At 44.8% G+C, this 22,963-nt stretch overlaps 1 protein-coding gene across 1 annotated transcript; it reads left to right on the forward strand.

The window, feature by feature from the left end:
- Positions 1-1,034: 1,034 nt before the first annotated feature.
- On the forward strand, positions 1,035-22,963 carry si:dkey-56i24.1 (glycosyltransferase family 92 protein). The gene is made up of 2 exons (XM_007247976.4): positions 1,035-1,238; positions 21,053-22,963. The coding sequence occupies exons 1-2, from the start codon at positions 1,159-1,161 to the stop codon at positions 22,398-22,400; spliced, it is 1,428 nt and encodes a 475-aa protein (XP_007248038.2). The 5' UTR covers positions 1,035-1,158; the 3' UTR covers positions 22,401-22,963.

A 22,963-nucleotide genomic window follows, 5' to 3' on the forward strand; every position in this document is an offset into this window, starting at 1 on the left:
AATTATTGTATTATATTGCAAATGCAAAATGCTGCAACGTAGCTACACCATTTCCTTTTGGTTTTAGCGTTGCATGTAATGAAGCAGAAACAAAAATTATTACACAAAACATAAAAACTAATTAATGCATAACATGCAAAATTCAATACATTTGCATGCTTGCTGAAACCAAAGAACCAACTTTATGAAATGACAGTACGGGTGTAATGCCACCCACCCAGCACCATCCAATAACCACACAATCATCTCCCAATCACCACCCAATCACAATCCAATCATCTCCCAACCACTACCCAGTCACCTTCCAATCATCACCCAATCATCTTCCAATCAACATCCTACCACCACCCAATCACAGTCTAGTCACCACCCAATCACAATCCAATCATTACCAATCATCTCCCAATCACTATCCTACCACCAGCCCATCACCATCCAGTCACCACCCAATGACGATACAATCATCACCCAGTCATCTCCCAATCACTATCCTACCACACTCCAATCATTTCCCAATCACCACCCTACCACCACCCAATCACCATCCTACCACCATCCAGTCACTATCCAGTAACCACCCAATCCCATCCAATCCCAATCCAATCACCATCCGATCTTCACCCAATCACCACCACATCACCACCCCCTCACAATCCAATTACCACCCTATCACCACCCAATCATCACCTAATTATCTCCCAACCACTACCCAGTCACCTTCCAATTATCACCCATTCATCTCCCAATCACATCCTACTACCACCCAATCATCTTCCAGTCACCACCCAATCATCTTTCAATCATCATCCAATCATCTCCCAAACACAGTCCTACCACCACCCAATCACAATCTAATCATCACCCACTCATCTCCCAATCACATCCTATTACCACCCAATCATCTTCCAGTCACCACCCAATCATCTCATAAACACAGTCATGCCACCACCCAATCACCACCCTGCCACCACCCAATCACAGCAGAGGCACTGCGCACTCCTCTGTCAGTAAGAAAAAAGCATTTGTGAAACAGTAGTACGTTTTTTTGTTTTTTGTAGTTTAGGCTGAACTGCTCGAGCAGTGAATGATCTGCTGTATTGTTTATTTCTCCTGTTTCCTGAAGGGGGCGGGATTTGTGGAGTATCAGCGCTGCAGTTGATGAAACACCTCTCTCTGATTTTAGAGCGGAATAGAACAGCGCTGTATCCAGATGTTACAGGAGGAACAGCTGCAGAGGGGTGAGTTAACTCTGAATAATAACTGACTGAATACATATGGAGCACTGGATACAGACCGTCAGTTTATTTTAAAATGTTATTAATCTTAAAGGGAAGCAGGGAGTGACCAGACCTCGTATCTCTCCTCTCGTGCTAAACACACACTGCGCGACAGGAAACCTGTATATTACACTATATAACGCTCTAACTATATACCCCTCTAACTATATACCACTCTAACTATATACCACTCTAACTATATACCCCTCTAACTATATACCACTCTAACTATATACCACTCTAACTATATACCCCTCTAGTTACATACCCATCTATGTACTCCTATAGTTAAGTACCACTCTAACTATAAGACACTCTAACTACATACCCTTCTAACTATATACCCCTTAAATACCACTCTAACTATATACTCCTCTAACTATGTACCCCTCCTACTAGATAACTAAGTATATACCCCTCTAACTATGTACGCCTCTTACTATATACTTCTCTAACTATATACCACTTTAACCATATACCACTCTGACTATATACCACTTAACCTATATACCACTCTGACTATTTACCACCTTACCATATACCACTTTAACAATATACCTCTTTAACCCCTGTAACTATTTACCTCTCTAACTATATGGCACTCTAACTATATGCCACTCTAACTGTATACCCCTATAAATATATACAACTCTATATACTATATACTACTATATACTCCTTCATTTATATACTACTCTAACTATGTACCCCTCTAACTATATCCCACTCTCTATATAAACCACTCTAATATACCACTCTAACTGTATACCCCTCTAAATATATACCACTCTAACTATATACAGTTGTGGTCAAAAGTTTACATACACTTGTAAAAAAACATAATGTTATGGCTGTCTTGAGTTTTCAATAAGTTCTACAACTCTTATTTTTCTGTGATAGAGTGATCGGAACACATACATGTTTGTCACAAAAAACAGTCATAAAATTTGGTTCTTTCATAAATTTATTATGGGTCTGCTGAAAATGTCACCAAATCTGCTGGGTCAAAAATATACATACAGCAACAAAATTTGTCAATTTTGGTGATGTAGCGAGTTGTGTCAATCAAATTAGCTTCATGTCATGGCCTCTTCACTTCTTGTAAGTGATTCTGATTGACTACAGCTGTTGACTTCTCATGAGCCCATTTAAATAGGGCTCATTTGACCCAGTGATTAGACTCAGCTACAAAAGCTACAATGGGAAAGTCAAAGGAACTCAGTGTGGATCTGAAAAAGCGAATTATTGACTTGAACAAGTCAGGGAAGTCACTTGGAGCCATTTCAAAGCAGCTACAGGTCCCAAGAGCAACTGTGCAGACAATTATACGCAAGTATAAAGTGCATGGAACAGTTGTGTCACTGCCACGATCAGGAAGAAAACGCAAGCTATCACATGCTGCCGAGAGGAGATTGGTCAGGATGGTCAAGAGTCAACCAAGAATCACCAAGAAGCAGGTCTGCAAGGATTTGGAAGCTGATGGAACACAGGTGTCAGTCTCCACAGTCAAGCGTGTTTTACATCGCCATGGACTGAGAGGCTGCCGTGCAAGAAAGAAGCCCTTGCTCCAGAAAAGGCACCTTAAGACTCGGCTGAAGTTTGCTGCTGATCACATGGACAAAGATAAAACCTTCTGGAGGAAAGTTCTCTGGTCAGACGAAACAAAAATTGAGCTGTTTGGCCACAACACCCAGCAATATGTTTGGAGGAGAAAAGGTGAGGCCTTTAATCCCAGGAACACCATGCCTACTGTCAAGCATGGTGGTGGTAGTATTATGCTCTGGGGATGTTTTGCTGCCAGTGGAACTGGTTCTTTGCAGAAAGTAAATGGGATAATGAAGAAGGAGGATTACCTCCAAATTCTGCAGGAAAACTTAAAACCATCAGCCCGAAGGTTGGGTCTTGGGCGCAGTTGGGTGTTCCAACAAGACAATGACCCAAAACACACATCAAAAGTGGTAAAGGAATGGCTAAACCAGGCTAGAATTAAGGTTTTAGAATGGCCTTCCCAAAGTCCTGACTTAAACCCCATTGAGAACATGTGGACAGTGCTAAAGAAACGGGTTCATGCAAGAAAACCATCACATTTAGCTGAACTGCACCAATTCTGTCAAGAAGAGTGGTCAAACATTCGACCTGAAGCTTGCCAGGAGCTTGTGGATGGCTACCAAAAGCGCCTAGTTGCCGTGAAAATGGCCAAGGGACATGTAACCAAATACTAATGTTGCTGTATGTATATTTTTGACCCAGCAGATTTGGTGACATTTTCAGCAGACCCATAATAAATTTATGAAAGAACCAAATTTTATGACTGTTTTTTGTGACAAACATGTATGTGTTCCGATCACTCTATCACAGAAAAATAAGAGTTGTAGAACTTATTGAAAACTCAAGACAGCCATAACATTATGTTTTTTTACAAGTGTATGTAAACTTTTGACCACAACTGTACCTCTCTAATTAAGTACCACTCTAACAATATACCACTCTAACTGTATACCCCTATAACTATATACACAATATACTACTCTAACTATGTACCCCTCTAACTATATACCTCATATACTAACTATATAATCTAACTATAAACTAAATGTGTAGCTAAAGCTAATGTAGAAACAGGTTATGAGTTATGAGTGTGAGCAGGTGATGAGCACATGCTCAGTGTTAATGATTAATAGATTATAGAGAGCTATAGCTATAGTCTAGATCATAGGTCGGCAATAGGCGGCCCGCGGGCCAGATGCGGCCCGCAAGCAAGAAACATCTGGCCCGTGAGGTTGAACTATAATGAAAAAAAAAATCGGACTGTCCGTCTCAAAAATGCTCTTTATTTAGAAACTTAATTTTCCAAAACAGAAAAATGTATTAAAGATTTTTTGATAGAGCCACGGGCTGTTAGATAACTGCTAGCTTCTTTATTCTGTTATTTTTTTTTATTCGTTTGTTTTTTTTTATTTAACAAACAGGTATATCATTAATAGCGCCCCCAATGGTCAGTCCACAGATTTCACCCACATCAGCCCACTTGAATGTCTGCTTGTCATTTTAAGAGCGCCCTCCCGCCACCGCGCCCGCCAATCCCCCGCCTCCCACCCCCCTCCCCCCCCCCCCGCCACCGCGCCCGCCAATCCCCCCCCACCACCGCCAAGTGCTTGTGGCCCGCCATGTAATGGCTTGGAATAAATCTGGCCCGCGGCCAAACTTAATTGCCGACCCCTGGTCTAGATGGAAACAGGGGCCCACGAGCACATAGTGGATTTTTTTTTCGCCACCTGTTTTTTCTTAATCTTTAAAGTGTCTATTTTAAGATTCTGACAGGTAACAGGATGAAATAATGTCCCATGACATTTATTTTTAACCCTTTAATGCATCTATGCTAATTCCGAACCGGAAAAAAATATGAAGAAAATGGCATAGCTCCTTGAGTTAACAACCTATACAGACAAATGAGCACAAAATAGCAAAAAATGTAAATTTGCCTGTATGTTTTCACATTACACTAAAATCATGTGCATTAAATAAAAACATCTTGGGGTTTTTCTTAAACTTTGAAGTGTCTACTTCAGGGGTCGGCAATTAAGTTTGGCCGCGGGCCAGATTTATTCCAAGCCATTACATGGCGGGCCACAAGCACTTGGCGGTGGTGGGGGGGGATTGGCGGGCGCGGTGGCGGGGGGGGGAGGCGGGGGATTGGCGGGCGCGGTGGCGGGAGGGCGCTCTTAAAATGACAAGCAGACATTCAAGTGGGCTGATGTGGGTGAAATCTGTGGACTGACCATTGGGGGCGCTATTAATGATATACCTGTTTGTTAAATAAAAAAAAACAAACGAATAAAAAAAAATAACAGAATAAAGAAGCTAGCAGTTATCTAACAGCCCGTGGCTCTATCAAAAAATCTTTAATACATTTTTCTGTTTTGGAAAATTAAGTTTCTAAATAAATATATAATGAAAGAGCATTTTTGAGACGGACAGTCCGATTTTTTTTTTCATTATAGTTCAACCTCACGGGCCAGATGTTTCTTGCTTGCGGGCCGCATCTGGCCCGCGGGCCACCTATTGCCGACCTATGGTCTACTTTAAGATTATGACAAGTAACAGGACAAAAAATGTCCTGTGGGGCTTATTTTTAACCCTTTACTACACCTATCCCAATTTCGAACCTGAAAAAAATATGTAGAAATTGGCATAGCTCCTTCAGTTAAAACCTGTACAGTCAAATGAGCACACTTTTCCATACAATTCTGGGACAATGAATTCCATAGAATGGCTATTTTGAAGTTTTTGACACATTTTGACTTAATTTTGGGACAAAAAGATAAAAAAAATAGCAGAAAATGTTATGGTTGCCTGTATGTTTTTTACATTATACATTATATTCACATTATGAAAAGTCTACTTTTAGATCCTGACAGGTACTAGGATGAAAAATGGAATTAGCTGCAGAACTAATTGATGATAAAATCCAACAATGCACTAAAATAAAGTATTAGTATAGTGTGGTACTAATAATTTTATTCCTCATTATCACCATTGAAGAGATCATCAAAGTCTTTTCAATCTCTGTCCCTTCCTCCTGATCATCAGTCCCCTCTCCAACCAATTCTGTGTCTTCTGCTCTTGCAAAAATGTCAAGAGAAAGAGGGAAGATGGGGCAAACTGACCAGACCGGCTCCAACACCCCCTCTTCCATTGTCTTCTCCCAACCCATACCCTGACCGTAATGGTTTGGCCTTTCAGATTTTGGCTGATCTGTCCTTTTTTAGCAGGAAACCCTGTAGTTTACTCTGTCTACTTTAAAACTTGCATCCAGGGCTCTGTTAACACCCACCATCTTTTGCAGCATCTTGGTTCTCACAGCATCAATGGAGGTCAGTTGGCCAATGGACATACATAACATTACCTCCTGTTGGAGCTCATTGCTGACCTGCCACAATGTACCAAGCTGCAGCTTCTTCAAGACATTTTTGCAAGAGCAGAAGATACAGAATTGATTGGAGAGGGGACTGATGATCAGGAGGAAGGGACAGAGATTGAAAAGATAGTACCACACTATACTAATACTTTATTTTTAGTACATTGTTGGATTTTATCATCAATTAGTTCTGCAGCTAATTCCATTTTTCATCCTAGTACCTGTCAGGATGTAAAAGTAGACTTTTCATAATGTGAATATAATGTATAATGTAAAAAACATACAGGCAACCATAACATTTTTCTGCTATTTTTTTTATCTTTTTGTCCCAGAATTAAGTCAAAATGTGTCAAAAACTTCAAAATAACCATTCTATGGAATTCATTGTCCCAGAATTGTATGGAAAACTGTGCTCATTTGACAGGAGCTATGCCAATTTCTACATATTTTTTTAGGTTCGGATTTGGCATAGGTGTAGTAAAGGGTTAAAAATAAGCCCCACAGGACATTTTTTGTCCTGTTACCTGTCAGAATCTTAAAGTAGACACTTCAAGGATTAAGAAAAATCCCAAGATGTTTTTATCCAGTGCACAGGATTTTAGTATAATGTGAAAACATACAGGCAAATTTACATTTTCTGCTAATTTTTGATATTTTTGTCCCAGAATTACAGTGAGTCCAAGAAGTATTTGATCCCTTGCTGATTTTCTTTGTTTGCCCACTAATAAAGACACTATCCTTCTGCACTTTTAATGGTAGATATATTCTAACATGGAGAGACAGAATATCAAGACAAAAATCCAGAATATAATTTTAAAGAATATATTTTAATTAATTTGTATTTCAATGAGGAAAATAAGTATTTGATCCCTCTTGCCAAACACACTCAATACTTAGTGGCAAAGCCTTTGTTTGCAAGCACAGCGGTGAGACGTTTGTTGTAGTTAACCACAAGTTTAGCACACACTCCAGGGGGAATTTTGGCCCACTCTTCTTTGCAGATCCTCTTGAGCCAATCCTTTGTTGCCTTTGCTGTATGTTTAGGGTCGTTATCATGTTGGAAGACCCAACCACGGCCCATTTTCAGATCCCTGGCAGAGGGGAGGAGGTTGTCCCTCAGGATTGTGCGGTACATGGCTCCATCCATCTTCCCAGTGATGCGGTGAAGTAGCCCTGTACCCTTGGCAGAGAAACACCCCCAAAACATTATGCTTCCACCTCCATGCTTGACGGTGGGCACAGTGTTCTTGGGGTCATAGGCAGCATTTTTCTTCCTCCACACATGGCGGGTGGAGTTGAGGCCAAAAAGTTCAATTTTGGTCTCGTCTGACCACAAAACCTTCTCCCAATAACTTGGTTCATCTTTCAAATGATCATTGGCATACTTGAGGCACGCCTCCACATGTGCTCTCTTCAGCAGGGGTACCTTTTGGGCACTGCAGGATGTGAATCCATTGTTGCGCAAAGTGTTGCCAATTGTTTCCTTGCAAACTGTGGTCCCAGCTGCCTTCAGGTCATTTGCTAACTCCTGCCGAGTGGTTGCAGGACGATTTCTGACCGTTCTCAGCATCATTGCCACTCCACGAGGCGAAATCTTCTTTGGAGCACCGGGCCGAGGTCTGTTGATTGTCATGTTATACTCTTTAAACTTTCTGATAATTGCACCAATAGTTGTTACTTTCACATCCAACACCTTACTAATCTTTTTGTAGCCCATTCCAGCTTTGTGAACGTCAACAATTCTGACTCTGAGGTCCTGTGACAGCTCTTTGGTTTTACCCATGTTGGAGACTTGAAATCTGTGTGATCTGTCTGATTCTGTGGACAGGTGTTTTTCACACAAGTGATTAGTGAGAACAGGTGGCTTCAGGTCAGGTAACAAGTTGATTGGGAGTGTCTAACTGGTCTGTAAAAGCCAGAACTGCTAATGAATACTAAGGGATCAAATACTTATTTCACTCCATGAAATACAAATCAATTAATATATATTCCTTAGATTTATTTTCTGGATTTTCTTTTTAATATTCTGTCTCTCCATGTAAGAATACATCTACCATTAAAAGTATAGAATGATCATGTCTTTATTAGTGGGCCAACGAAGAAAATCAGCAAGGGATCAAATACTTCTTGGACTCACTGTAAGTCAAAATGTGTAAAAAAAATTAAAAATAACCGTTAAATTCCTTGGTCCAGAATTGTATGGAAAAGTGTGCTCATTTGTCTGTATAGGTTGTTAACTTAAAGAGCTATGCCAAATAATTAATATTTTTTTCAGGTTCGAAATTGGGATAGGTGTAGTAAAGGGTTAAAAATAAGCCCCACAGGACATTTTTTGTCCTGTTACTTGTCATAATCTTAAAGTAGACACTTCAAAGTTTAAGAAAAACCCCAAGATGTTTTTATTTAATGCACATGATTTTAGTGTAATGTGAAAGCATACAGGCAAATTTACATTTTTTGCTATTTTTTTATATTTTTGTCCCAAAATCAAGTCAAAATGTGTAAAAAACTTAAAAATAACCATTCCGTTAAATTCCTTGACCCAGAATTCTATGGAAAAGTGTGCTCATTTGTCTGTATAGGTTGTTAACTCAAGGAGCTATGCCATTTTCTTCATATTTTTTTTCCGGTTCGGAATTAGCATAGATGCATTAAAGGGTTAAAAATAAATGTCATGGGACATTATTTCATCCTGTTACCTGTCAGAATCTTAAAATAGACACTTTAAAGATTAAGAAAAAACAGGTGGCGAAAAAAAAATCCACTATGTGCTCGTGGACCCCTGTTTCCATCTAGACTACTAATGTTCTATTTGTGGTGTCTAGTGGTTGCTAGGTGGTTGCAGTTACCTGTCCTATTGGAGATAAATTTTGGTGGTCATTGGGATTCAGTAAATATGTGGGAAGAAAAGGAGGAACAAGGGATAAAAAAGGCAAATGGATAAGTGTAGGTCAGTAAGACTGTGGATCCTAGTTGGGGCACCTGCCCTGAGGGATGAAAACAAAATGACAAATAAACAAGTGCGCGTCAAAACAGCAGTGAATTTGTGCTTGAGGCGGAATTTGAATCGGTGACGATATCTTGAACTGCAATGAAAGTTACCACAATAATAATAATAACTAGATTGCAGTTCCTGCAGAAACTGCGAGTGTGATTGCAGTGCTGGCTGGTATCTGCTAAGGTGTTGCTAGGTGGTTGCTAAGGTGTTGCTAGGTGGTTGCTAAGGTGTTGCTGTGGTATCCGGGGTGGTTGCTAAGATGTTGCTAGGTGGTTGCTAAGGTATTGCTAGGCGGTTGCTAAGGTGTTGCTATGGTATCCAGGATGGTTGCTAAGGTGTTGCTAGGTGGTTGCTAGGGTGTTGCTAGGCGGTTGCTAAGGTGTTGCTATGGTATCCGGGGTGGTTGCTAAGGTGTTGCTAGGTGGTTGCTAGGGTGTTGCTAGGCGGTTGCTAAGGTGTTGCTATGGTATCCGGGGTGGTTGCTAAGGTGTTGCTATGGTATCCGGGGTGGTTGCTAAGGTGTTGCTAGGTGGTTGCTAAGGTGTTGCTAGGCGGTTGCTAAGGTGTTGCTATGGTATCTGGGGTGGTTGCTAAGGTGTTGCTAGGTGGTTGCTAGGTGGTTGCTAGGGTGTTGCTAGGCGGTTGCTAAGGTGTTGCTATGGTATCCGGGGTGGTTGCTAAGGTGTTGCTAGGTGGTTGCTAGGTGGTTGCTAGGGTGTTGCTAGGCGGTTACTAAGGTGTTGCTATGGTATCCGGGGTGGTTGCTAAGGTGTTGCTAGGTGGTTGCTAGGTGGTTGCTAGGGTGTTGCTAGGCGGTTGCTAGGTGGTTGCTAAGGTGTTGCTATGGTATCCGGGGTGGTTGCTAAGGTGTTGCTAGGTGGTTGCTAGGTGGTTGCTAGGGTGTTGCTAGGCGGTTGCTAAGGTGTTGCTATGGTATCCGGGGTGGTTGCTAAGGTGTTGCTAAGTGGTTGGTAGGTGGTTGCTAAGGTGTTGCTAGGCGGTTGCTAAGGTGTTGCTATGGTATCTGGGGTGGTTACTAAGGTGTTGCTAGGTGGTTGCTAGGTGGTTGCTAAGGTGTTGCCAGGCGGTTGCTAAGGTGTTGCTATGGTATCTGGGGTGGTTGCTAAGGTGTTGCTAGGTGGTTGCTAGGTGGTTGCTAGGGTGTTGCTAGGCGGTTGCTAAGGTGTTGCTATGGTATCCGGGATGGTTGCCAAGGTGTTGCTAGGTGGTTGCTAGGTGGTTGCTAGGGTGTTGCTAGGCGGTTGCTAAGGTGTTGCTATGGTATCCGGGGTGGTTGCTATGGTGTTTCTAGGTGGTTGCTAGGTGATGTATATGCATCAATTAGATTAAATGGTGTTTGCACGTTGCTACGCAACGTGCAAATACATCAATCAGCTATGCACGCTAGGTTGCTCTGGCCGTTCGGGGGTGTCCAAACTTTTGACCCGTGGCTCCATTACACACAGTACTGGGGGGCCGGGGTGTCCAAACTTTTGACCCATGGCTCCATTACACACAGTACTGGGGGGCCGGGGTGTCCAAACTTTTGACCTAACGCTGATTTATCCCATAGCTGCTCCATACACTCACAGTACTGGAGTTCTAGCTACCTGTCCTTCGATCTAGCTGCCGTCCTCCGATTGGCCCCATTCATTCCAATGGGGCCACTTCGTACGACATTCGTACGAAATCCGTACGTCGTAACTTTTCGTAACGCATATTTTCGGAAAGAGCTCAATAAGTTCTACAGGTCCTCAATTGGTTTCATCTTCGTATTTCAAAAATTGCGACGTCCACGGGCGTGCAAAGTTCTGCCCATTCATTTTCAATGGTCAAAAAAACGCGTACTTACGAAGTTTTTACGAAAAACGTAAGTCCGATCGGAAAGCTGTATACAAGCCCACCATTCCCGATATGGACGCACGTTTTCTCTTTTGAACGAAGTCGATATTTCGAAAACTGCGGCACTAGTTAACCGGACAAAAAACAGGTGGAATAATAATAATAATAATAATAATAACTAGATTGCAGTTCCTACAGAAACTGCGAGTGTGATTGCAGTGCTGGCTGGTATCTGCTATGGTGTTGCTAAGGTGTTGCTAAGTGGTTGCTAAGATGTGGCTATGGTATCCGGGGTGGTTGCTAAGGTGTTGCTAAGTGGCTGCTAGGTGGTTGCTAAGGTGTTGCTAGGCGGTTGCTAAGGTGTTGCTATGGTATCTGGGGTGGTTGCTAAGGTGTTGCTAGGTGGTTGCTAAGGTGTTGCTAGGCGGTTGCTAAGGTGTTGCTATGGTATCCGGGGTGGTTGCTAAGGTGTTGCTAGGTGGTTGCTAAGGTGTTGCTAGGCGGTTGCTAAGGTGTTGCTATGGTATCCGGGGTGGTTGCTAAGGTGTTGCTAGGTGGTTGCTAGGGTGTTGCTAGGCGGTTGCTAAAGTGTTGATATGGTATCTGGGGTGGTTGCTAAGGTGTTGCTAGGTGGTTGCTAGGTGGTTGCTAGGGTGTTGCTAGGCGGTTGCTAAGGTGTTGCTATGGTATCCGGGGTGGTTGCTAAGGTGTTGCTAGGTGGTTGCTAAGGTGTTGCTATGGTATCCAGGGTGGTTGCTAAGGTGTTGCTAGGTGGTTGCTAGGGTGTTGCTAGGCGGTTGCTAAGGTGTTGCTATGGTATCCGGGGTGGTTGCTAAGGTGTTGCTAGGTGGTTGCTAGGTGGTTGCTAAGGTGTTTCTAGGCGGTTGCTAAGGTGTTGCTATGGTATCCGGGGTGGTTGCTAAGGTGTTGCTAGGTGGTTGCTAGGTGGTTGCTAGGGTGTTGCTAGGTGGTTGCTAAGGTGTTGCTATGGTATCCGGGGTGGTTGCTAAGGTGTTGCTAGGTGGTTGCTAGGTGGTTGCTAAGGTGTTGCTAGGCGGTTGCTAAGGTGTTGCTATGGTATCCGGGGTGGTTGCTAAGGTGTTGCTAGGTGGTTGCTAGGTGGTTGCTAAGGTGTTGCTAGGCGGTTGCTAAGGTGTTGCTATGGTATCCGGGGTGGTTGCTAAGGTGTTGCTAGGTGGTTGCTAGGTGGTTGCTAGGGTGTTGCTAGGCGGTTGCTAAGGTGTTGCTATGGTATCCGGGGTGGTTGCTAAGGTGTTGCTAGGTGGTTGCTAGGTGGTTGCTAAGGTGTTGCTAGGCGGTTGCTAAGGTGTTGCTATGGTATCCGGGGTGGTTGCTAAGGTGTTGCTAGGTGGTTGCTAGGTGGTTGCTAGGGTGTTGCTAGGCGGTTGCTAAGGTGTTGCTATGGTATCCGGGGTGGTTGCTAAGGTGTTGCTAGGTGGTTGCTAGGGTGTTGCTAGGCGGTTGCTAAGGTGTTGCTATGGTATCCGGGGTGGTTGCTAAGGTGTTGCTAGGTGGTTGCTAGGTGGTTGCTAGGGTGTTGCTAGGCGGTTGCTAAGGTGGTGCTATGGTATCCGGGGTGGTTGCTAAGGTGTTGCTAGGTGGTTGCTAGGTGGTTGCTAAGGTGTTGCTAGGCGGTTGCTAAGGTGTTGCTATGGTATCCGGGGTGGTTGCTAAGGTGTTGCTAGGTGGTTGCTAGGTGGTTGCTAAGGTGTTGCTAGGCGGTTGCTAAGGTGTTGCTATGGTATCCGGGGTGGTTGCTAAGGTGTTGCTAGGTGGTTGCTAGGTGGTTGCTAGGGTGTTGCTAGGCGGTTGCTAAGGTGTTGCTATGGTATCCGGGGTGGTTGCTAAGGTGTTGCTAGGTGGTTGCTAGGTGGTTGCTAAGGTGTTGCTAGGCGGTTGCTAAGGTGTTGCTATGGTATCCGGGGTGGTTGCTAAGGTGTTGCTAGGTGGTTGCTAGGTGGTTGCTAGGGTGTTGCTAGGCGGTTACTAAGGTGTTGCTATGGTATCCGGGGTGGTTGCTAAGGTGTTGCTAGGTGGTTGCTAGGTGGTTGCTAGGGTGTTGCTAGGCGGTTGCTAGGTGGTTGCTAAGGTGTTGCTATGGTATCCGGGGTGGTTGCTAAGGTGTTGCTAAGTGGTTGGTAGGTGGTTGCTAAGGTGTTGCTAGGCGGTTGCTAAGGTGTTGCTATGGTATCCGGGGAGGTTGCTAAGGTGTTGCTAGGTGGTTGCTAGGTGGTTGCTAAGGTGTTGCTAGGCGGTTGCTAAGGTGTTGCTATGGTATCTGTGGTGGTTGCTATGGTGTTTCTAGGTGGTTGCTAGGTGATTTATATGCATAAATTAGATTAAATGGTGTTTGCACGTTGCTACGCAACGTGCAAATACATCAATCAGCTATGCACGCTAGGTTGCTCTGGCCGTTCGGGGGTGTCCAAACTTTTGACCCGTGGCTCCATTACACACAGTACTGGGGGGCCGGGGTGTCCAAACTTTTGACCCATGGCTCCATTACACACAGTACTGGGGGGCCGGGGTGTCCAAACTTTTGACCTAATGCTGTTTTATCCCATAGCTGCTCCATACACTCACAGTACTGGAGTTCTAGCTACCTGTCCTTCGATCTAGCTGCCGTCCTCCGATTGGCCCCATTCATTCCAATGGGGCCACTTCGTACGACATTCGTACGAAATCCGTACGTCGTAACTTTTCGTAACGCATATTTTCGGAAAGAGCTCAATAAGTTCTACAGGTCCTCAATTGGTTTCATCTTCGTATTTCAAAAATTGCGACGTCCACGGGCGTGCAAAGTTCTGCCCATTCATTTTCAATGGGCAAAAAAACGCGTACTTACGAAGTTTTTACGAAAAACGTAAGTCCGATCGGAAAGCTGTATACAAGCCCACCATTCCCGATATGGACGCACGTTTTCTCTTTTGAACGAAGTCGATATTTCGAAAACTGCGGCACTAGTTAACCGGACAAAAAACAGGTGGAATAATAATAATAACTAGATTGCAGTTCCTACAGAAACTGCGAGTGTGATTGCAGTGCTGGCTGGTATCTGCTGTGGTGTTGCTAAGGTGTTGCTAAGTGGTTGCTAAGGTGTGGCTATGGTATCCGGGGTGGTTGCTAAGGTGTTGCTAAGTGGTTGCTAGGTGGTTGCTAAGGTGTTGCTAGGCGGTTGCTAAGGTGTTGCTATGGTATCTGGGGTGGTTGCTAAGGTGTTGCTAGGTGGTTGCTAAGGTGTTGCTAGGCGGTTGCTAAGGTGTTGCTATGGTATCCGGGGTGGTTGCTAAGGTGTTGCTAGCTGGTTGCTAGGTGGTTGCTAAGGTGTTGCTAGGCGGTTGCTAAGGTGTTGCTATGGTATCCGGGGTGGTTGCTAAGGTGTTGCTAGGTGGTTGCTAGGTGGTTGCTAAGTTGTTGCTAGGCGGTTGCTAAGGTGTTGCTATGGTATCCGGGGTGGTTGCTAAGGTGTTGCTAGGTGGTTGCTAGGGTGTTGCTAGGCGGTTGCTAAGGTGTTGCTATGGTATCCGGGGTGGTTGCTAAGGTGTTGCTAGGTGGTTGCTAGGGTGTTGCTAGGTGGTTGCTAAGGTGTTGCTATGGTATCCGGGGTGGTTGCTAAGGTGTTGCTAGGTGGTTGCTAGGTGGTTGCTAGGGTGTTGCTAGGCGGTTGCTAAGGTGTTGCTATGGTATCCAGGGTGGTTGCTAAGGTGTTGCTAGGTGGTTGCTAGGGTGTTGCTAGGCGGTTGCTAAGGTGTTGCTATGGTATCCGGGGTGGTTGCTAAGGTGTTGCTAGGTGGTTGCTAGGTGGTTGCTAGGGTGTTGCTAGGCGGTTGCTAAGGTGTTGCTATGGTATCCGGGGTGGTTGCTAAGGTGTTGCTAGGTGGTTGCTAGGTGGTTGCTAGGGTGTTGCTAGGCGGTTGCTAAGGTGTTGCTATGGTATCCGGGGTGGTTGCTAAGGTGTTGCTAGGTGGTTGCTAGGTGGTTGCTAGGGTGTTGCTAGGCGGTTGCTAAGGTGTTGCTATGGTATCCGGGGTGGTTGCTAAGGTGTTGCTAGGTGGTTGCTAGGTGGTTGCTAGGGTGTTGCTAGGCGGTTGCTAAGGTGTTGCTATGGTATCCGGGGTGTTTGCTAAGGTGTTGCTAGGTGGTTGCTAGGTGGTTGCTAGGGTGTTGCTAGGCGGTTGCTAAGGTGTTGCTATGGTATCCGGGGTGGTTGCTAAGGTGTTGCTAGGTGGTTGCTAGGTGGTTGCTAGGGTGTTGCTAGGGGGTTGCTAAGGTGTTGCTATGGTATCTGGGGTGGTTGCTAAGGTGTTGCTAGATGGTTGCTAGGTGGTTGCTATGGTGTTGCTAGGCGGTTGCTAAGGTGTTGCTATGGTATCCGGGGTGGTTGCTATGGTGTTTCTAGGTGGTTGCTAGGTGATGTATATGCATAAATTTGATTAAATGGTGTTTGCACGTTGCTACGCAACGTGCAAATACATCAATCAGCTATGCACGCTAGGTTGCTCTGGCCGTTCGGGGGTGTCCAAACTTTTGACCCGTGGCTCCATTACACACAGTACTGGGGGGCCGGGGTGTCCAAACTTTTGACCCGCGGCTCCATTACACACAGTACTGGGGGGCCGGGGTGTCCAAACTTTTGACCTAACGCTGATTTATCCCATAGCTGCTCCATTACACACAGTACTGGAGTTCTAGCTACCTGTCCTTCGATCTAGCTGCCGTCCTCCGATTTGCCCCATTCATTCCAATGGGGCCACTTCGTACGACAATCGTACGAAATCCGTACGACGTAACTTTTCGTAACGCATATTTTCGGAAAGAGCTCAATAAGTTCTACAGGTCCTCAATTGGTTTCATCTTCGTATTTCAAAAATTGCGACGTCCACGGGCGTGCAAAGTTCTGCCCATTCATTTTCAATGGGCAAAAAAACGCGTACTTACGAAGTTTTTACGAAAAACGTAAGTCCGATCGGAAAGCTGTATACAAGCCCACCATTCCCGATATGGACGCACGTTTTCTCTTTTGAACGAAGTCGATATTTCGAAAACTGCGGCACTAGTTAACCGGACAAAAAACAGGTGGAATAATAATAATAACTAGATTGCAGTTCCTGCAGAAACTGCGAGTGTGATTGCAGTGCTGGCTGGTATCTGCTAAGGTGTTGCTAGGTGGTTGCTAAGGTGTTGCTAGGTGGTTGCTAAGGTGTTGCTAGGTGGTTGCTAAGGTGTTGCTATGGTATCCGGGGTGGTTGCTAAGGTGTTGCTAGGTGGTTGCTAGGTGGTTGCTAAGGTGTTGCTAGGCGGTTGCTAAGGTGTTGCTATGGTATCCGGGGTGGTTGCTAAGGTGTTGCTAGGTGGTTGCTAGGTGGTTGCTAAGGTGTTGCTAGGCGGTTGCTAAGGTGTTGCTATGGTATCCCGGGTGGTTGCTAAGGTGTTCCTAGGTGGTTGCTAGGTGGTTGCTAGGGTGTTGCTAGGCGGTTGCTAAGGTGTTGCTATGGTATCCGGGGTGGTTGCTAAGGTGTTGCTAGGTGGTTGCTACGGTGTTTCTAGGCGGTTGCTAAGGTGTTGCTATGGTATCCGGGGTGGTTGCTAAGGTGTTGCTAGGTGGTTGCTAGGTGGTTGCTAGGGTGTTGCTAGGCGGTTGCTAAGGTGTTGCTATGGTATCCGGGGTGGTTGCTAAGGTGTTGCTAGGTGGTTGCTAGGTGGTTGCTAGGTGGTTGCTAAGGTGTTGCTAGGCGGTTGCTAAGGTGTTGCTATGGTATCCGGGGTGGTTGCTAAGGTGTTGCTAGGTGGTTGCTAGGTGGTTGCTAGGGTGTTGCTAGGCGGTTGCTAAGGTGTTGCTATGGTATCCGGGGTGGTTGCTAAGGTGTTGTTAGGTGGTTGCTAGGTGGTTGCTAGGGTGTTGCTAGGCGGTTGCTAAGGTGTTGCTATGGTATCCGGGGTGGTTGCTAAAGTGTTGCTAGGTGGTTGCTAGGGTGTTGCTAGGCGGTTGCTAAGGTGTTGCTATGGTATCCGGGGTGGTTGCTAAGGTGTTGCTAGGTGGTTGCTAGGTGGTTGCTAGGTGGTTGCTAGGGTGTTGCTAGGCGGTTGCTAAGTGGTTGCTAGGGTGTTGCTAGGCGGTTGCTAAGGTGTTCCTATGGTATCCGGGGTGGTTGCTAAGGTGTTGCTAGGTGGTTGCTAGGTGGTTGCTAGGGTGTTGCTAGGCGGTTGCTAAGTGGTTGCTAGGGTGTTGCTAGGCGGTTGCTAAGGTGTTGCTATGGTATCCGGGGTGGTTGCTAAGGTGTTGCTAGGTGGTTGCTAGGTGGTTGCTAAGGTGTTGCTAGGCGGTTGCTAAGGTGTTGCTATGGTATTTGGGGTGGTTGCTAAGGTGTTGCTAGGTGGTTGCTAGGTGGTTGCTAAGGTGTTGCTAGGCGGTTGCTAAGGTGTTGCTATGGTATCCGGGGTGGTTGCTAAGGTGTTGCTAGGTGGTTGCTAGGTGGTTGCTAAGGTGTTGCTAGGCGGTTGCTAAGGTGTTGCTATGGTATCCGGGGTGGTTGCTAAGGTGTTGCTAGGTGGTTGCTAGGTGGTTGCTAGGGTGTTGCTAGGCGGTTGCTAAGGTGTTGCTATGGTATCCGGGGTGGTTGCTAAGGTGTTGCTAGGTGGTTGCTAGGGTGTTGCTAGGCGGTTGCTAAGGTGTTGCTATGGTATCCGGGGTGGTTGCTAAGTTGTTGCTAGGTGGTTGCTAGGGTGTTGCTAGGCGGTTGCTAAGGTGTTGCTATGGTATCCGGGGTGGTTGCTAAGGTGTTGCTAGGTGGTTGCTAGGTGGTTGCTAAGGTGTTGCTAGGCGGTTGCTAAGGTGTTGCTATGGTATCCGGGGTGGTTGCTAAGGTGTTGCTAGGTGTTTGCTAAGGTGTTGCTAGGCGGTTGCTAAGGTGTTGCTATGGTATCCGGGGTGGTTGCTAAGGTGTTGCTAGGTGGTTGCTAGGGTGTTGCTAGGCGGTTGCTAAGGTGTTGCTATGGTATCCGGGGTGGTTGCTAAGGTGTTGCTAGGTGGTTGCTAGGGTGTTGCTAGGCGGTTGCTAAGGTGTTGCTATGGTATCCGGGGTGGTTGCTAAGGTGTTGCTAGGTGGTTGCTAAGTGGTTGCTAGGGTGTTGCTAGGCGGTTGCTAAGGTGTTGCTATGGTATCCGGGGTGGTTGCTAAGGTGTTGCTAGGTGGTTGCTAGGTGGTTGCTAAGGTGTTGCTAGGCGGTTGCTAAGGTGTTGCTATGGTATCCGTGGTGGTTGCTAAGGTGTTGCTAGGTGTTTGCTAGGTGGTTGCTAAGGTGTTGCTAGGCGGTTGCTAAGGTGTTGCTATGGTATCCGGGGTGGTTGCTAAGGTGTTGCTAGGTGGTTGCTAGGTGGTTGCTAAGGTGTTGCTAGGTGGTTCCTAGGTGATGTATATGCATAAATTAGATTAAATGGTGTTTGCACGTTGCTACGCAACGTGCAAATACATCAATCAGCTATGCACGCTAGGTTGCTCTGGCCGTTCGGGGGTGTCCAAACTTTTGACCCGTGGCTCCATTACACACAGTACTGGGGGGCCGGGGTGTCCAAACTTTTGACCCATGGCTCCATTACACACAGTACTGGGGGGCCGGGGTGTCCAAACTTTTGACCTAACGCTGATTTATCCCATAGCTGCTCCATACACTCACAGTACTGGAGTTCTAGCTACCTGTCCTTCGATCTAGCTGCCGTCCTCCGATGGCCCCATTCATTCCAATGGGGCCACTTCGTACGACAATCGTACGAAATCCGTACGTCGTAACTTTTCGTAACGCATATTTTCGGAAAGAGCTCAATAAGTTCTACAGGTCCTCAATTGGTTTCATCTTCGTATTTTAAAAATTGCGATGTCCACGGGCGTGCAAAGTTCTGCCCATTCATTTTCAATGGGCAAAAAAACGCGTACTTACGAAGTTTTTACGAAAAACGTTATTCCGATCGGAAAGCTGTATACAAGCCCACCATTCCCGATAAGGACGCACGTTTTCTCTTTTGAACGAAGTCGATATTTCGAAAACTGCGGCACTAGTTAACCGGACAAAAAACAGGTGGAATAATAAGAAGAAGAAGAAGAATAAGACTTAAGAAGAACAATACTGTGATTGCATTACTGCAATCACACTAATAAGAAGAAGAAGAAGAAGAATAAGACTTAAGAAGATCAATACTGTGATTGCATTACTGCAATCACACTAATAATAATAATAATAACTAGATTGCAGTTCCTACAGAAACTGCGAGTGTGATTGCAGTGCTGGCTGGTATCTGCTATGGTGTTGCTAAGGTGTTGCTATGGTATCCGGGGTGGTTGCTAAGGTGTTGCTAGGCGGTTGCTAAGGTGTTGCTATGGTATCCGGGGTGGTTGCTAAGGTGTTGCTAGGTGGTTGCTAGGTGGTTGCTAGGGTGTTGCTAGGCGGTTGCTAAGGTGTTGCTATGGTATCCGGGGTGGTTGCTAAGGTGTTGCTAGGTGGTTGCTAGGTGGTTGCTAGGGTGTTGCTAGGCGGTTGCTAAGGTGTTGCTATGGTATCCGGGGTGGTTGCTAAGGTGTTGCTAGGTGGTTGCTAGGGTGTTGCTAGGCGGTTGCTAAGGTGTTGCTATGGTATCCGGGGTGGTTGCTAAGGTGTTGCTAGGTGGTTGCTAGGTGGTTGCTAGGGTGTTGCTAGGCGGTTGCTAAGGTGTTGCTATGGTATCCGGGGTGGTTGCTAAGGTGTTGCTAGGTGGTTGCTAAGGTGTTGCTATCCGGTTGCTAAGGTGTTGCTATGGTATCCGGGGTGGTTGCTAAGGTGTTGCTAGGTGGTTGCTAGGGTGTTGATAGGTGGTTGCTAAGGTGTTGCTATGGTATCTGTGGTGGTTGCTATGGTGTTTCTAGGTGGTTGCTAGGTGATGTATATGCATAAATTAGATTAAATGGTGTTTGCACGTTGCTACGCAACGTGCAAATACATAAATCAGCTATGCACGCTAGGTTGCTCTGGCCGTTCGGGGGTGTCCAAACTTTTGACCCGTGGCTCCATTACACACAGTACTGGGGGGCCGGGGTGTCCAAACTTTTGACCCGTGGCTCCATTACACACAGTACTGGGGGGCCGGGGTGTCCAAACTTTTGACCTAATGCTGTTTTATCCCATAGCTGCTCCATTACACACAGTACTGGAGTTCTAGCTACCTGTCCTTCGATCTAGCTGCCGTCCTCCGATTGGCCCCATTCATTCCAATGGGGCCACTTCGTACGACATTCGTACGAAATCCGTACGTCGTAACTTTTCGTAACGCATATTTTCGGAAAGAGCTCAATAAGTTCTACAGGTCCTCAATTGGTTTCATCTTCGTATTTCAAAAATTGCGACGTCCACGGGCGTGCAAAGTTCTGCCCATTCATTGTCAATGGGCAAAAAAACGCGTACTTACGAAGTTTTTACGAAAAACGTAAGTCCGATCGGAAAGCTGTATACAAGCCCACCATTCCCGATATAGACGCACGTTTTCTCTTTTGAACGAAGTCGATATTTCGAAAACTGCGGCACTAGTTAACCGGACAAAAAACAGGTGGAATAATAATAATAATAATAAGAAGAAGAAGAAGAAGAAGAAGAAGAAGAATAAGACTTAAGAAGATCAATACTGTGATTGCATTACTGCAATCACACTAATAATAATAATAATAATAATAAGAATAAGACTTAAGAAGAACAATACTGTGATTGCATTACTGCAATCACACTAATAATAAGAAGAAGAAGAAGAAGAATAAGACTTAAGAAGAACAATACTGTGATTGCATTACTGCAATCACACTAATAATAATAATAAAAATAATAATAGCAACATGTGAAACAGTATAGTTGCTTTGCAACATGCAACCATAATAGAAGACCCTGCAGATCTGAAAAACAGCTAGTTACATTTTTAAAAATTGGATATGATTTTTTAAATTAGAAGATACAATAACAGTATTTCTGTTGTTCCTGCAGGTTCCCAGTGAAGCAGAAGATGAAAGGGAAACGTGTAAACCTGTTGGGTTTGCTTTCGTTTTTTGTGATTCTTGGTTTTCTTCTGATTGTATATTTGGGTGCTGACATTTTAACAGGAACGCTGTATTTTAATTACCATCACTTTGTAAAAAAACTACAGAATTCCATAACTCCCATCGAACACTCTGAACATTTCATGATATCTGCGTTCCTTGACCACAGAGTTGATAGGGCCATTAGAGTTATCAGCATAATCAGAAGAGACAGTCTACAGCCACTTTACTGTATCTATCATCACTACTACAGCGACTACCAGGTTGTTACTGCTGAAGTGGAAATACACAGTGATCATTTTGGATTCCCGTTTGGAGCAGCGGATGTGCTGTGTAGGGGGCCAAGCACTCAGAATGCAAGCCATGTAGCTGTTTCAACTAATACATCCATCAGTTACAGCATGGACTTTCTGCCAGTACGGAACAGAGTGCCGACGGAAACATTTCAGTACAACTTCACAATCTGTATCTCCAGTCTGTTTAGAAATTACAACAATGCTCTGCAGTTTGCCCAAACCATGGAGATGTACAAGCTTGTTGGGGTGCAGCATGTAGTGATCTATAACACCAGCTGCGGACCTGACCTGGAGAAACTCCTACAACACTACCAGAGGGAGGGAATTCTGGAGATTGTTTCATGGCCTGTTGATCAGTTTCTTACCCCATCTGCAGGATGGAACTCACAAAAGCACCCAGGAGATCTCCACTACTACGGCCAGTTGGTAACACTCAATGAGTGTGTTTATCGACACATGTATCAGTCTAGATATGTTCTGTTGAATGACATTGATGAGATCATCATGCCTTATAAGCATGCTAACCTTCCATTAATGATGCAGGGTCTGCAACAGAAGCAGAAGAACGTGGGCGTGTTTCTTATAGAAAACCACATTTTTCCCAAGACACAGTTTGAGGAGAGCCATAAGTACAGAAGGCCAGAATGGAGAAATATTCCTGGTGTTAATATTATGGAACATATTTACAGAGAACCACAAAGACCACATATTATCAACCCCACAAAGTTGATTGTTAACCCCAGGTATGTGCTGCAAACATCAGTGCATTCCACTCTCAAAAGCCTGGGAGAAGTTTACAGGGTTCCTTTCAATGTGTGCCACATCATTCATGTGCGAGTAGCTCTACAAGGACGTCTTTCCAAAGAGCAACTGCTTGTAGACTCCAGGGTGTGGGACTTTGAGGATCAACTGGTACCAAATGTTGATAGAGCCCTGCAGTCAGCAGGTTTCAATTTATATGACCATTCAAGTTTTACACAAGCAACTGTACTGGAATAGTAAATTAAAGTAAATAAATCTTCATGTGTGGTTGTGTATCTTCGCACAGTTATCTGGCAACAGTTGTATGAAATTAGTGAAATGCTGACATTCTCAGGTGAGCATGGCTTGGAAAGGATGACATAATTCCACACAGTTGTTTGACACATTAAGATGTAAAGTAATATTTAAAATGGTCTTTTTTATTTTGAGTTGATAATGCCTTTTTTTTATATATATACGCTACCAGTCAACAGTTTTAGAACAGCTCTATTGTTTAGTAGTTCAGTTCAGGAGTTTAAATGTACACGTTGTATTGTTAGAATTTCCCCAAATTCTCTCCTTATGTTTGCCTATATAATATGAAGTGGCTAGGTTGGGATGGCTCTTTTAAATCTCTAAATTGCTCTATATATGTCTCCATGTTTATAAACAACAATTGTGGATTAGAATATGTTGCTAGAAGTCAGTATGAAAGCTTTTATATGCATGTTTGTGCACTGCTAATGCTATGCCACATGGTATGTGCTAGCTAATTATGCCCTGTTTTTATATGCTTTCATACTAACTAAAAAGAGAATAAA

This window comes from Astyanax mexicanus, chromosome 12 (assembly GCF_023375975.1).
Source record: "Astyanax mexicanus isolate ESR-SI-001 chromosome 12, AstMex3_surface, whole genome shotgun sequence".
Classification (NCBI taxonomy): Eukaryota; Metazoa; Chordata; class Actinopteri; order Characiformes; family Acestrorhamphidae; genus Astyanax; species Astyanax mexicanus.

Coding starts and splice junctions, on each gene's coding strand:
- si:dkey-56i24.1 (XM_007247976.4), top strand. CDS start 1,159: ATGAAACACCTCTCTCTGATTTTAGAGCGGAATAGAACAGCGCTGTAT. Junction 1,239..21,052: donor GGAGGAACAGCTGCAGAGGG/GTGAGTTAACTC, acceptor TTGTTCCTGCAG/GTTCCCAGTGAAGCAGAAGA.